At 64.9% G+C, this 12649-nt stretch overlaps 3 protein-coding genes across 8 annotated transcripts; 2 read left to right on the top strand and 1 right to left on the bottom strand.

The window, feature by feature from the left end:
- The first annotated feature begins 207 nt into the window (after positions 1-207).
- CDC42SE1 (CDC42 small effector 1) lies at positions 208-4956 on the top strand. 5 transcript variants are annotated; one of them, XM_058860763.1, is made up of 5 exons: positions 208-515; positions 2686-2820; positions 2896-3006; positions 3521-3595; positions 3681-4956. In XM_058860763.1, the coding sequence occupies exons 2-4, from the start codon at positions 2767-2769 to the stop codon at positions 3590-3592; spliced, it is 237 nt and encodes a 78-aa protein (XP_058716746.1). In that variant the 5' UTR covers positions 208-515; positions 2686-2766; the 3' UTR covers positions 3593-3595; positions 3681-4956. The 5 variants fall into 5 exon arrangements, with proteins under 5 accessions (XP_058716746.1, XP_058716747.1, XP_058716750.1 ...); XM_058860764.1 differs by having other exon boundaries at positions 2649-2820; positions 3681-4953; XM_058860767.1 differs by lacking the exon at positions 208-515 and adding an exon at positions 1017-1241.
- Positions 4957-5015: 59 nt separating this feature from the next.
- Positions 5016-8112, bottom strand: PRUNE1 (prune exopolyphosphatase 1). The gene is made up of 8 exons (XM_058860770.1): positions 7879-8112; positions 7078-7182; positions 6799-7004; positions 6441-6625; positions 6210-6368; positions 6024-6118; positions 5774-5932; positions 5016-5655 (listed from the first exon to the last, which is right to left on the bottom strand). The coding sequence occupies exons 1-8, from the start codon at positions 7915-7917 to the stop codon at positions 5335-5337; spliced, it is 1269 nt and encodes a 422-aa protein (XP_058716753.1). The 5' UTR covers positions 7918-8112; the 3' UTR covers positions 5016-5334.
- A 263-nt stretch (positions 8113-8375) lies between these two features.
- MINDY1 (MINDY lysine 48 deubiquitinase 1) lies at positions 8376-12424 on the top strand. 2 transcript variants are annotated; one of them, XM_058860758.1, is made up of 10 exons: positions 8376-8891; positions 9279-10184; positions 10266-10323; positions 10407-10471; positions 10584-10742; positions 11099-11201; positions 11283-11425; positions 11498-11689; positions 11801-11938; positions 12015-12424. In XM_058860758.1, exons 2-10 carry the CDS (start codon positions 9351-9353, stop codon positions 12081-12083), a joined length of 1761 nt encoding a protein of 586 aa, XP_058716741.1. In that variant the 5' UTR covers positions 8376-8891; positions 9279-9350; the 3' UTR covers positions 12084-12424. The 2 variants fall into 2 exon arrangements, with proteins under 2 accessions (XP_058716741.1, XP_058716742.1); XM_058860759.1 differs by having other exon boundaries at positions 8384-8891; positions 11540-11689; positions 12015-12423.
- The last annotated feature ends 225 nt before the right edge of the window (positions 12425-12649 follow it).

Raw genomic sequence — 12649 nt, 5'->3', positions numbered from 1 at the left:
TCCTGGAAACCCCAAGCCCCAAGCTTGGGACCCCCAGCCTTAACAGAAGAACCCCCAGTCCTTATGGGACCCTGGAGATTCCCGTTCCTATCGGGATTCCCCAGCCCTTCTGGGGCGCCGGGAATCTCCAGCTCTACAGACCCCCCGTTCCTACCGGGACCCCCGGCCCGCCGCCCCCTGCAGTACCGGCGGTGCCCCGGGAGGGCGCTGTGCCGGGGCCGGGCCGGGCCGGGCGGCGGGAGCTGCGCCGCGTCCGCACCGGGCCACGCCTGGGCTGCGAGCGGGGCACCGGCACCGCCACCCGCACCGCCACCGGCACCTCCCGGCCACGCCTGGGCTGCGAGCGGGGCACCGGCACCGGGATTCCTACAGGGATCGGGACCTGCACTCCCGAGCCACGCTTGGGGCCGCTGCGAGCCCGACACCGGGACCGGGATCGGGACCTGGACTTCCGAGCCACGTCCGGGGCTGCGAGCCGGATACCGGCACCGGGAGCCGCTCCCGCGCCGGGACAGGTAATGGCGCCGCCACCGGGACGGGAACCGGCCCCCGCCGTGGGCTGCGACCCCCGGAAGGAGCCCCGGAACCGCCGTAGGGAGGCGGAGAGGACACCGGGATCGGCACCGGAACGGGAGCGGGGCGGCGGGACGACCCCCCTTGCAGCTCCATGGTGCAACCGGGGAATCCTCCCGGGATCCCCGGGACCACCGGGATCCCAAGGCCTGCCGGGACCCCCTAACTCCCTAACACGGAGCCCCGCGGGTCCCACCGTGTCGCCGTTGCCCCGGGGGTCGCAGCCGGGACGGTCCCTCCCAAAGGAAGCTCACCTCCCACTTTGCCGCCCCATGCCGGGGGTCCCGGGCCCCCAGCCGGGGCACCCCGGACTCTCACCCCGTTCACCCCTGTCCCCACACAGCGGGTACCCCGGGAGTGGTGTCCCCGGTGCTGGGGGGCTCGGAGCGGGCCCCCCTGCCCGGAGCCCGCCGGTGACGCAGAGCCGAGCGGTGGTTTCCCAACCGGGAAGTCGTTCTGCCTGTGCCGGCACGGGCCGGGCCCAGAGCCGCCCTGCCCGGGGCCACCGAGCTGCCCAGGGGGGCTGAGCCCGGACACGGCTCATCGCAGGGGTGGGCTGAGGGCGTGCGGGGGGCATCGGGGCTCCTGCAGCCCCTGGGAGCCGAGAAGAACCGCCCGGAGCCGGGGCAGCCGCCGGAGCCGGCCCCGCCGTCGCCCTTTGCGAGGACGTGAGGCCCTGGCGGGTGCCGGGGGGGATTTGGGGCCGGAGGGGCGCGGGCCGGGGGTCGTGGCCGTGCGAACGCCTGGAGGTCCCCGCGGGGAGCCCCTGGTGGCTCGTACTTGGCTGAGCTCGCTCTCGGGGCTCCCCCGAGGCTCTCCCAGCGCCCCGGGAGCGGTGGCAGGGCTGAGTTCGGGGGGTGCCTCCCCGGCAAGGCCCTTCCGCTGCAGCGCCGGGTCCCGGCGCTATGGCGGGGCCGCTCCGGCTGCCGCGTTTCCTTAGGAAATGGGGCTGGGAAGGAAAGGCAGCCCCCTCCTCACCTGCCCCGCAGCCGGGGGGAGAGGCCGGGAATGGCAGGGGGTGCCGGGCACGGCGTGGGCACGGAGCCGGTGTGCGCCAGCCGGGACGAGTCCCAGCCCGCCCGTTCTCAGCGGCCGCGCTCGGAAGGGGTCGCGGGGGGACGGGGACGGGGCGGGGGGCACGGGGGGCTCCTCTGCTTGTGCCAGGCTGGCAGTGCGGGAGCGGCACCCCGGGCTCCCACCCCACGGGCCCCGGGGCCTCGGGAATGCCCGGCTGCGGGGTCATTCCGTGGGGTCCCTGCGGCCGGATCCTGCCCGGGGCCGTGGACGGGGCCGTGCTGAAGCTGGGCTCGGAGCCCCCCGTTTTGGGGGGCTGCCCCTGGCCCCGCTCCTCCCTGCCAGGAGCAGGAAGTGCGGGCCGGACTTTGGTCCATCCGGCGTCGCCGGAGCAGGGACAGAGGAAGGAACTTTTCCTGTTTGCCCGAGTGGTGGGTCCGGCACCCACCGGCCGTGGCTGGAACACGGCTGTGCTCGGGCCACGGCCCCTCGTGGCCGGGTGAGTTCCCTGCGTGCCACCGGCTGCTTTTGCAGCAAAGAACTCGTCTTTCCTTGGCATGAGGGGAAGGCCCCGTTTTGGGGGTGAACCCCCTTTTCCACACACCCTTGCCTTCCCCAGGGAGTGCCGTGGGCGTTTGGGATAAAATCCCACCAGTCCCCGTTTATTTCTCCCCCATCTGCTCTTCAAAAGCTGGAGCGGAAGAGCTCAGCCTCCGGCTCCTTTTCGGAAAGGCCGGGATATTTATAGCTGCCTGGCTCAGGGAGTTGGGATTTGCCATGGCTGCCTCCATCCCCCCATCCTGCCGCAGCATCCTTCAGCTGTGTCCTGCCCCATCCAGCCCTGGCCGTGGGGACAATTCTGGTGGTCTCTGTGTGATGCCCAGGGTCCCTGGTGCATCTGTCTGATCCCTGGGACTCCCTAGGGATCTCCTTGCAATGACAGGTGTCCCTTGGGTGGTCACCAGGGGTCTGCTCTGGCTTTTGTTGGTTGATGGGAATTGTTGGGTGGGTAATTTGGGGAGGTCAGGCCTGGAAGCATCACCCTCCCTTCCCGCTCACAGCCAGCTGCTCCTCTCCACGCTGTGCCACCCCGACCAGGTGTCCCCATGGAGTGAGCCCGCACGGGGGTCCCGGCAGCTGTGCCAGCACGGGGGGACGCTGGCTGCCAGCACCGCCAGCATGAGCGACTTTTGGCACAAGCTGGGCTGCTGCGTGGTGGAGAAGCCCCAGCCCGTGAGTACCTGCTTGCAGCCATTTCGGGGAGGGACGTGGGGCCAGCAGGGGCTGATGGTCTTCATCCCCTTGCAGAAGAAAAGGAGGAGACGGATCGACCGCTCCATGATCGGGGAGCCCATGAACTTCGTCCACCTGACACACATCGGCTCCGGAGACATGGCTGCAGGAGAGGGGCTGCCCATGGTACCCCCACGCTGCGGGCGGGCTGGGGGGCTTGGCTGGGGGGCTGGGGCTCAGGGCTGGGGTGTTGGGCCTCAGGGCTGCGTGACAGGTGGTAGTTTGGGGTGATCAGTGTTGGTTTTGGGGTGCTGGGTGTTGTTTTGGGGTGGTCAGTGTTGGTTTTGGGGTGCTGGGTGTTGTTTTGGGGTGCTGGGTGTTGTTTTGGGGTGGTCAGTGTTGGTTTTGGGGTGGTGGGTGTTGTTTTGGGGTGCTGGGTGTTAGTTTTGGGGTGGTGGGTGTTGTTTTGGGGTGCTGGGTGTTAGTTTTGGGGTGCTGGGTGTTGTTTTGGGGTGCTGGGTGTTAGTTTTGGGGTGGTGGGTGTTGTTTTGGGGTGGTGGGTGTTGTTTTGGGGTGGTCAGTGTTGGTTTTGGGGTGCTGGGTGTTGTTTTGGGGTGGTCAGTGTTGGTTTTGGGGTGGTGGGTGTTGTTTTGGGGTGCTGGGGCTCCTGGCACAGGTGGGTGACAGGTCCTTTCTGCAGACTGGTGCTGTCCAGGAGATGAGGTCCAAGGGTGGCCGGGAGCGACAGTGGAGCAACTCCCGTGTGTTGTAGCGTGTGAGTAGCAGGCCATGGCACCCCCAGCGTCCCCTCGGAGACACCACTTGGGCGCTCCCATAACCCATCCTCTTGGATTTTGCAGATTCCTGGCTTTTTCAGCCCAAACTTGAACTGCCTGATCCCCCCGCTGGAGGAGAAGCCCACCTTGAGTGCTTTAACCCCGCGGTATTTATGCAGCACCATCCTCACCCAGCTCCCGGTGACTTTGGGTCATCGTCCCTCTGGAAAATCCCTCCTTCCCAGAGGCACTGGCCGGTGACATGGGGGGGGAGTGGGGACAGCAGCCCCCATCTCCTGCCCGGCCTGGAAAGGACACAGCTGCCCCCCTGAGATGTGCCAGGAGCTGCCAGGCGCAGCCCACGTGTGCCAAACCCTCCCAGTTTTCCCCTTTTCCACTCCCATGTCTCCCATGGGCTGCATGGTGGTGCCTCAGTTTCCCCAGGGAATCAGTTATGGTGCAGAGGCAGATTTGGTGCCTCCCAGAACATCACAGAGGAGCAAAACCAGGATTAAGCCCTGATATTCTGGTGCCAAACCAGAATTAATCCCAAGATGTTCTGGTGTCAAACCAGGATTTGATGTCAAACTGGGATTAAACCCCAATTCTTTGGAGCAAAACCGGGATTAAACCCCAATGCTTTGGTGCCATACCCGGATCAAACCCCACTGCTCAGGTGTCTCAGCGTCACCGAGCCCACAGTGCCTCCAGCCGGCATTCCCACCGCCGCCAAACTCCCACCTCCCTCCTTTTTTTAGGATATGTTCTTATTTTTAAGCTCCCAAACCCACCTGAGCAGCCTGGGCAGGACCGTGGTGGGGTCCCCTCCACCCGGGATTGTCCCTGGCCGAGGCCGGACAGGGCCTGACCCGAGAAGGGCTCCGGAATTCAGGCGCGGGTGTACATAGTTTAATTAGCGCCAGGATTAAATATTAAATAGCACGTGCTGGGTGACAGAGCCTTTCCCCTGCCCTGTGCTCCGCAGGGAGCCGGGCTTTTCCAGCCCCGTGTCATGCTCGGGTCAGGGGTTTTTGGGACAAACATTCCACTCTGGAGATAAATGCCTTGTGCTGGCCCAAGGGGTGGGTGCACAAGCTGCCCCGGGCTCCTCGCTCCCTCCTCTGCCCCTGGGGAAAGCCGAGCCCGCTGATATCCACAGCAGGCAGAGGCCACGACTTTCTATGGCACAACCAGTTTCCTCCTGGCTGGGCTGGACTGGGGAGCGTGGCCGCACTGACACCCCCTCCTTGGACACCCCAAAACGTTCCTCTGACCCACTGTAGAGGGGATTGCACCCCAGGGAAAAGGGGCTGCACCCACAGCTTGAGTGGGGCAGCACCAGACCCATCCCAGAATAAAAGCCAAGAGCCAAAACTGGAAGAAATGGAAAATTTAATCCTTGGACCACTGACAATCCTGGACGGCTGCAAGTCCACACCCACCCTCTGGGGCCCCCCACTGCCCCCCAAGGATGGAAGATCATCAAGAACTCATTAACTCCCACACCCCAATGCCTTCATTAAGGGGGTGCAACTGCTGCCCATGGCATCCCCAAAAACCCACGCTGGGGACCACTGGGGCAGAGGGAGCCACCGGGGGGGACAAACCACAACGAGGACCAGGAGCTGAGCACAAAGGTGGCCGCGACCCCCCCCCCCACACCCAGGCACCCCTCCGGGACCTGCTCAGGGACCCCAACTTCTCATCCAGACCTTAAAAAGCCGTGGGGTGCCTGCTGCTATTTGGGGGAGCCGGGGGGCTGCCCCATGGCAATGCGGCTGACCCGCTCCAGGACATCCTGGGGACACAGCGGGGGCACGGCCTGTGCCAGGGGACACTCCTCCACCAGGCTGTTCATGGGGGTGGGTGGGGGCACTGCCTCCTCCTCGGGGCCCCCGCCGGCCCCCGGGCCCCCCAGCGCTGCCCGCAGCATGGGCAGCACCTTCTTGCGAGTGGCCGCGCTGTTGCCCTGGGCGTAGGCGGCCACGCCGGGCCAGGGGCTCGGCAGCGGCTGCAGGAGCAGGGACGGCGTTGTCGCCTCCTCCAGCGCCCGGCACAGCTGCAGGGGAGCGAGCGTGGGGCTGGGACCTCCCCGGCACCCCCAAAACCGGGAGCTTCTGGGGCGAACCGCAGCTGGGAACTGCCCAGAGATGCCCGAGCCTGGCCCCCTAACTCACCGTGCTGCGGAGGGGCTCCTGCCGGCTGTACACCGCCAGCTTCCGGGTGGGCTCGTGGCGCTCGTTAAAGGACACGGTCATGGCCACCAGCCCCGCGTAGCCACGGCCCTGGCAGAAAGCCTCCAGCTCCTGCAGCAGGCCAGGCCGGAGCAGGAATGTCTGCACAGAGGGGAGGGGCCTCGGCATCACCGGGATGTCCCCACAGCGTGCCGCTCCCTGCCTCAGTTTCCCCCTCACCCCTGAGCCTCACTTCCAGGTCCTCGAAGACGCCACTGATGGCAACGACCACCTCGTCACTGGAGACGACTTTGAGGTCCTTCCGCAGCATCTGCTCTGTCGTCAGCCCTGCGAGGTGGCCGGGGATGAGGCCCAGGGCACCTTCCTGTCCCCAAGGATGGGCGGACACACCTGGGTGCCGCTGCCCTGGCACACACACCTGTGACATCAAACTTGGCCGCCTGCAGGGCTCCGAACACGGCGTCACGGGCCGGCAGCTCCGGGAACCTCTCCTCGAGCAGGGACACGCAGGCCACGTCCCTGGGTGTCACCTTGCCCGCGGCCGGGCTCAGGTTGATGCAGTCCAGCAGGATGGTGCCTGCGGGGACGAGCGGGGCCGTGTTGTCACCGTGCCCCGGGGCCGGGGCTCGGCCGGGACCCCCGTGCTCACCGTGCAACAGAGCGGCCATGGTTCTGTCCAGCACGCCCGGGGGGCCCTGCAGGATGCGCTCGGTCACCAGCGTGGCGCAGGAGCCCACCGGCTCCACCGTCACCTGGCACGGGGGACCGCGCTCCCGCTCCAGCGGCCGGTGGTCCAGGACCTCCACCACAGCATCTTCCAGGGCAGCGTCAGCACTGGGGGGAAACGGGAAGGGTCACCCTGGCAGAGCCTGGGAAACCCCCGTGTTCCTTTTCCTCCCTAAAATCACCCCAGACCTGGATCCATCTGACCCACCCTGGGCGGCAAAATCAACGGAGGCTCCGGGTGGGTGGCCCTGGCCGTCCCCACCGTGCCACCCCCGGCTCACCCGGGCAGAACGTGGTGATCCACCAGCGTCAGGGAGAGCAGCCCAGCGTGGTGCAGCCCCCCCAGGTCGATCTCATCCCGAAAGATCAGGGAGGCGGCCGGGATTCCCCGGTCCCGCAGCAGGAACGTCGTCTCGGTCCGCAGCGCGAAGTCGGCGCGGGGAATGTTCAGCACCGGCACGAAGGCGGCTTTGGGAGCCGGGGAGGTCTGCGGCGGGGGTGACACCCGGTGAGGCGTCCCCCGGGCCACCGGCAGTCCCCAGGCACTGGCCGAGCCTCACCTGGGCCAGGAAATAGGCCAGGGCCAGTGCCGAGACGGTGGAGTCCAGGTCACAGGCCTCGTTGCCCATCACCACGTGGATCTCCCGGTGCTGCTGGATGTGATCCTGCGGGGATGGGAGGCATCAGGCACAGCAACAATGCGGCCCCGTCCTCCAAAATCCCCCAAACTGCTCCCTTGGCCTCATCTCGGTGTCCCTGGAGCCACCCATCACACGTGTCACCCTCCCTCCGGACGAGCTCTGGCATCCCAATCCTGGCTGGGATCCACTTGGAACCTCAGGGCTCAGTGAACTCGGGGTTCCAGGAAAAGTCACCTCGGCCACCGTGGGGACAGGGACCAGCCCAGCCCCGAGCCCTGCCAGCACTCAGTGCTTTAACCCATTTGTTCTAGAAATGCTGTTTGGGGCTGCTTGTCACCCCAAAAAAAGGTGTTTCACCCTCTTTTGCTTGCCTGCAGCAGCAGGAGAAACATGTCACTGTCCCGGGCCCCATTCCCCACCCCGTCACATCCCCAGGCCCTGATTTTTGGGACAATTCTCTGCTGCAATAACCCAGATCTGCTCCTGTTTGGTAGAAGCTGAGGAAAAAAACCCGAGAGCAGCTGCAGCCCAAACCCCTGGGCAGGTCGGGAGGCAGGGCCGGGATGGGGCTGCAGCAGGGGGTGCGGAACATTTCGGGGTGTCCCTGGCGTGGCTGTGCCACCTCGGCCGGGGCAGCACGCCTGGGGCTACGGGCCCATCCCCGGGCACCCCCGTGGGCACCCCGCTTTCCCTGCATCCCAATCCCCGAGCCCCCCGTACCTGCAGAGCTGCCCGGCTCCCCGCCACGAACCGCTCCATGACGGCGCCGATCCGCGCCCCGAGCCGCCAGCACGGCCCCAGTGCAGCCCAGTATGATCCCAGTACAAGCCAGTACAACCCACTATAACCCGGCAGGGCCCAGTGCAGCCCAGTACAAGCCCAGTACACCCCAGAATAATCCCAGAACACCTCAGTATAACCCCAGTATAACCCCAGTCCCTCCCAGTACCTCCCAGTACACCCCAGTCCCTCCCAGTCTCTCCCAGTCCAGCCCAGCTCGCCCCGCCCCTCGCGCCGCAGGGGCCGCTGGGAAGGGGCGGGGCCGTTCCCGACATCCCCCGCGGCGGGGGGGGCTCGGGGGGGGACCCCAAATTCCCTTTTTTCACCCCAAAACCCTCCCGGGACCCCCTCAACACCCCCGGATCCCCTCCCGGGACCCCCTCAACACCCCCGGGTCACCCCCGGTCCGTCAACACCTCCGGATCATCCCCCGGTCCCTCAGCACCCTCAGATCCCCCCCGGTCCCTCAGATCCCCTCAGATCCCCCCGGGACCCCCGAGCTCTGCTGCCACCCCAAAACCGCGGGCCTCAAACCCAGCCGAGGGGAGCCCCCCCAGATTTTACTGCACCCCCAAAATTACACCTTTAATCCTCTTCCTCCTCCTCCTCCTCCTCCCCCCGCCCTAAATCCGCCTCCCACAGAAAGCCGGAGCCGGCTGGAGGTGGAAAACAGGCCCGTGCGAGGCTGGGAAAAGGGGGAAAAACAGGGAAAAAAGAAGAAAAAAAGGGACAAAATAATAAGGGAGAGAGGATAAAAGGAGGGTCAGATTAAAATAAATTTAAAAAGAGAAAAAAAGAAGGGGAAAAGGAAGACGAGAGAAGCAAAGGAGGAGCGCGAAGGAATAAAAAAGGATTAAAGAAGGGGAACGGAGGGAAAAGCAGGAAAAAAAAAGAAGAAACAGAAAGAAAAGGGAATAAAGGAGGAAAGAAGAAGGAAAAAAGCAGGAGAAAAGGTAAAAGGAGGTTCAAAGGGTTAAAAAGGTGGGATAAAGTGGAAAAAGAAGGGGAGAAGGAGGAAAAAAGGGAAAACAGGATTCCAGGGGCAGGAATCCCAGGGTTTGAGAGTGGAATTGGACAGTTTTCTTGATTTTCCAAATCTCTTGCCTTTTTCAAAGCCAAAATCTCGAACTCATTTGTCCGTTTAAAAGCCAAATTTCCAAATTTCCAATTTTCTTGGCTGTTTAAACCCCAAATCTTCCAAATCTCCCCACAACTTCAAAGCCGATGTAAAGAAATATGGGAGAAAAAACCAGAAATCTCAGCTAGCCGAGGCAGATTGGGCTATGATATAAATATATTTATTTCTGAGTTTCCCTCAAATTCCCCAACTTTCCCTTCAGGGCTGAGATTTGGGATGCGGCTGCTCCTGGACAGACCCCGAGCGTTCCCAGGAGCCTGATCAGGAAGGTCCCATGGAGCAGCAGGGGACAACTCCGGCCTCTCCCGGCGGCGAGGGGATCCCCCGGCCCCCCGAGGGTGGGGACACAATTCCCAATGTTGGGGACACAGTTCCTGGTGTTTGGGACACAGTTCCCGGTGTTGGGGACACAATTCCCAATGTTGGGGACACAATTCCCAATGTTGGGGACACAGTTCCCAATGTTGGGGACACAGTTCCCAATGTTGGGGACACAATTCCCAATGTTGGGGACACAGTTCCCGGTGTTGGGGACACAGTTCCCGCTGTTAGGGACACAGTTCCCGGTGTTGGGGACACAATTCCCAATGTTGGGGACACAATTCCCAGTGTTGGGGACACAATTCCCAATGTTGGGGACACAATTCCCAATGTTGGGGACACAATTCCCAGTGTTGGGGACACAATTCCCAATGTTGGGGACACAATTCCCAATGTTGGGGACACAGTTCCCAATGTTGGGGACACAATTCCCAGTGTTGGGGACACAATTCCCAGTGTTGGGGACACAGTTGCCGCTGTCAGCCGGGAAGGTGCCGGGACCGGATCCGGGCAGCGGGAGGGGGTGTCCGGCCCCGAGGGACCCCCGGGGGGCTCCCCCGAGGGGCCACGGGAGGAGCAGCCCCTGCAGGAGGGGGGGTCCCCGCTCGGGGGGTCCCCGGGAGCCGCGGCCGAGCCCCCCCGGACCCGGCGCCCCGGGCGGGACGAGGATTTTTACTGCGTGAAGTGGATCAGCTGGAAGGGGCAGCGCACACCGGTGATCACCCAGAGCGAGAACGGGCCCTGCCCGCTCCTGGCCATCATCAACATCCTCCTGCTGCAGTGGAAGGCAAGAGGGCTCTGGGGGGGCTCTGGGGGCTCTCCCCAAAGCCCAAGGGGAAGGATCCCCACCCTCCTCTGGTTCTCCCAGGTGAAGCTGCCCCCGCAGAAGGAGGTGATCACGGCTGAGGAGCTGATGGCACATCTGGGTGAGTGGGGGAATGGGGTGGGGGCTCCACTGGGACCCCCACATTGCCAGTGCTGGGATTGGGGTGACCCCACTGCCTCGCAGGGAATTGCATCCTGGCCACCCAACCCCGCGACACCTCGGAGGGGCTGCAGCTGAATTTCCAGCAGGTGAGGAGCAGCCCCAGAACATCCAACCCCGCTGTCCGGGGAGCTCGGCTGGCCGCAGGATTTGGGGTGGCACCTTCTGGAGCAGCCCCCCCGTGTTCCTCCCGCCTGCCAGAACATCAGTGACACCATGATGGTCCTGCCGAAGCTCTCGACGGGGCTGGACGTCAACGTCAGGTTCACGGGGGTCTCAGACTTCGAGTACACCCCCGAGTGCATCGTCTTCGACCTCCTCAACATCCCGCTCTACCACGGCTGGCTGGTGGACCCCCAGGTGAGTCCCCCCAGCAGGGCTGGAGACCTGTGAGGAGCTGGGGCTCATCCTGGGCAGGGTGAGCAAGCCGAGGATGGATGTCCCATCCCTGGGAGTGCTCAGGGCCAGGTTGGACAGGGCTTGGAACAAGCTGGTCTACAGGAGGTGTCCCCAGCTGTGGTTTGGGGTGTCCAGATGATCCCAGAGAGTCCCACCCCAAAGCCCCCGGTGATGTTTTGAACCTGAGCCCGTGGATGACTCCTCTGGCCGTGGCAGGAGGTTGCACTGGGTTGTCTTTGCAGGTCCCTCCCGGCCCCCTCTGCTCTGGCTCCATCCCCAGCAGGAGCTCACCCCCTTTCCCTGCCCTTTTCCCGCAGAGCCCGGAGCAGGTCCAGGCCGTGGGCAAGCTCAGCTACAACCAGCTGGTGGAGAAGATCATCACCTGCAAACAGGCCAGCGATTCCAGCCTGGTGAGCGAAGGTAACGCCCCTGTCCCTCCCCGCGGTCCTGGGGGGCTCGCTGGGCACCCCCAGCCCCGCCACGGCCCCGCTGTCCCCGCAGGGCTGGTGGCCGAGCAGTTCCTGGAGTCCACGGCGTCGCAGCTGACGTTCCACGGGCTGTGCGAGCTCACGGCCCGCGCCCGCGAGGGCGAGCTCGGCGTCTTCTTCCGCAACAACCACTTCAGCACCATGATCAAGCACAAGGTGTGCCCCAGACCCCCTCGGGACCCCCAGAACGCCCACCCGGGCTGAGCATCCCCTGTCCCTTCTCGCCAGGGTCACCTTTACCTGCTGGTGACGGACCAGGGCTTCCTGCAGGAGGAGGGGGTGGTGTGGGAGAGCCTGCACAGCGTGGATGGGGACAGCTGCTTCTGTGACACCGAGTTCCACCTCAGCCATGTCCCGGGCAAGGACGGGGCCAGCGTGGGCCCCCCGGAGCACCGGCTGCAGCAGAGACAAGTGGACCAGGTGGGGGACAAGGGGTGACAGTGAGGGACACCTGAGTCCCATCCCGGCTCCACAGGGGACCCGGCAGGGTTGGGGCTCGCAGTGCTGACCCCCCGTCTTTGTGCTCCTCAGGATTTCATGGTGGCCCTGTCCCTGCAGCAGGACCCTGCCTCGGTGCTCAGCGACCTGGAGCTGGCGCGGCAGCTGCAGCACGAGGAGTACCAGCAGCACCATCCTCATCCTCACCCCGCTCCTCCTCAGCCGGCGCAGGTAGCCAGGCGCCCCCGGGGTGTGTGGGGGTCTCTGCAGGTCCCCCCACGCCCCAGCACTGTCCCTGTCCCCACAGGCGAGCGCGCGGCCGGCGGGAGAGCGGCGGCAGCGGCCAAGGCCGGATTTGGACTGTGCCCTGCTGTAGCACCTGCTGTCCGGGGTCCCCACGCCCGCAGCCCCCCGAGCGCCCACCCTGCATCCTCCAGGGAGCTCTGTGGGGTCCCTGCGGGCCGGAGTGGACACAACGATGAGGGGTGACTGTCTGAGGCCACCCCAGGACCACCCCAAACTTCCCAGTGGCCTTAACACAGGGGGGTCCCGCTCAGGGGGAGCCCCCTCAGGGGGTCCCACACCTCAGTCCATGCTCTGGGACATGGGTGGGTGTGGGGCTGGGGGCACACGTGCACCCCCCTGTTCAAAATGTGGCCTTAGCCCTTGGCAAGTAAAGGACTTGTCCCCCTGCACACGGATCTGGCACCCTGACACCACTGGGGGCTTCTGTGCGCCACGGACCCGCGGCCTGGGGGCATTTGGGGGGTAATCGGGGGGATTTGGGGTCACGGTTCCTCCACACCACGCGCGGGTTTGGGGGATCCGGGGGGATTTGGGGGTCACGGTTCCTCCACACCACGCGCGGGTTTGGGGGATCCGGGGGGATTTGGGGTCACGGTTCCTCCACACCACGCGCGGGTTTGGGGGATCCGGGGGGAT

This window comes from Poecile atricapillus, chromosome 33 (assembly GCF_030490865.1).
Source record: "Poecile atricapillus isolate bPoeAtr1 chromosome 33, bPoeAtr1.hap1, whole genome shotgun sequence".
Classification (NCBI taxonomy): domain Eukaryota; kingdom Metazoa; phylum Chordata; class Aves; order Passeriformes; family Paridae; genus Poecile; species Poecile atricapillus.
The sequence above is the reverse complement of the archived record's forward strand: the minus strand, read 5'-3'. Positions and strand labels throughout refer to the sequence as shown.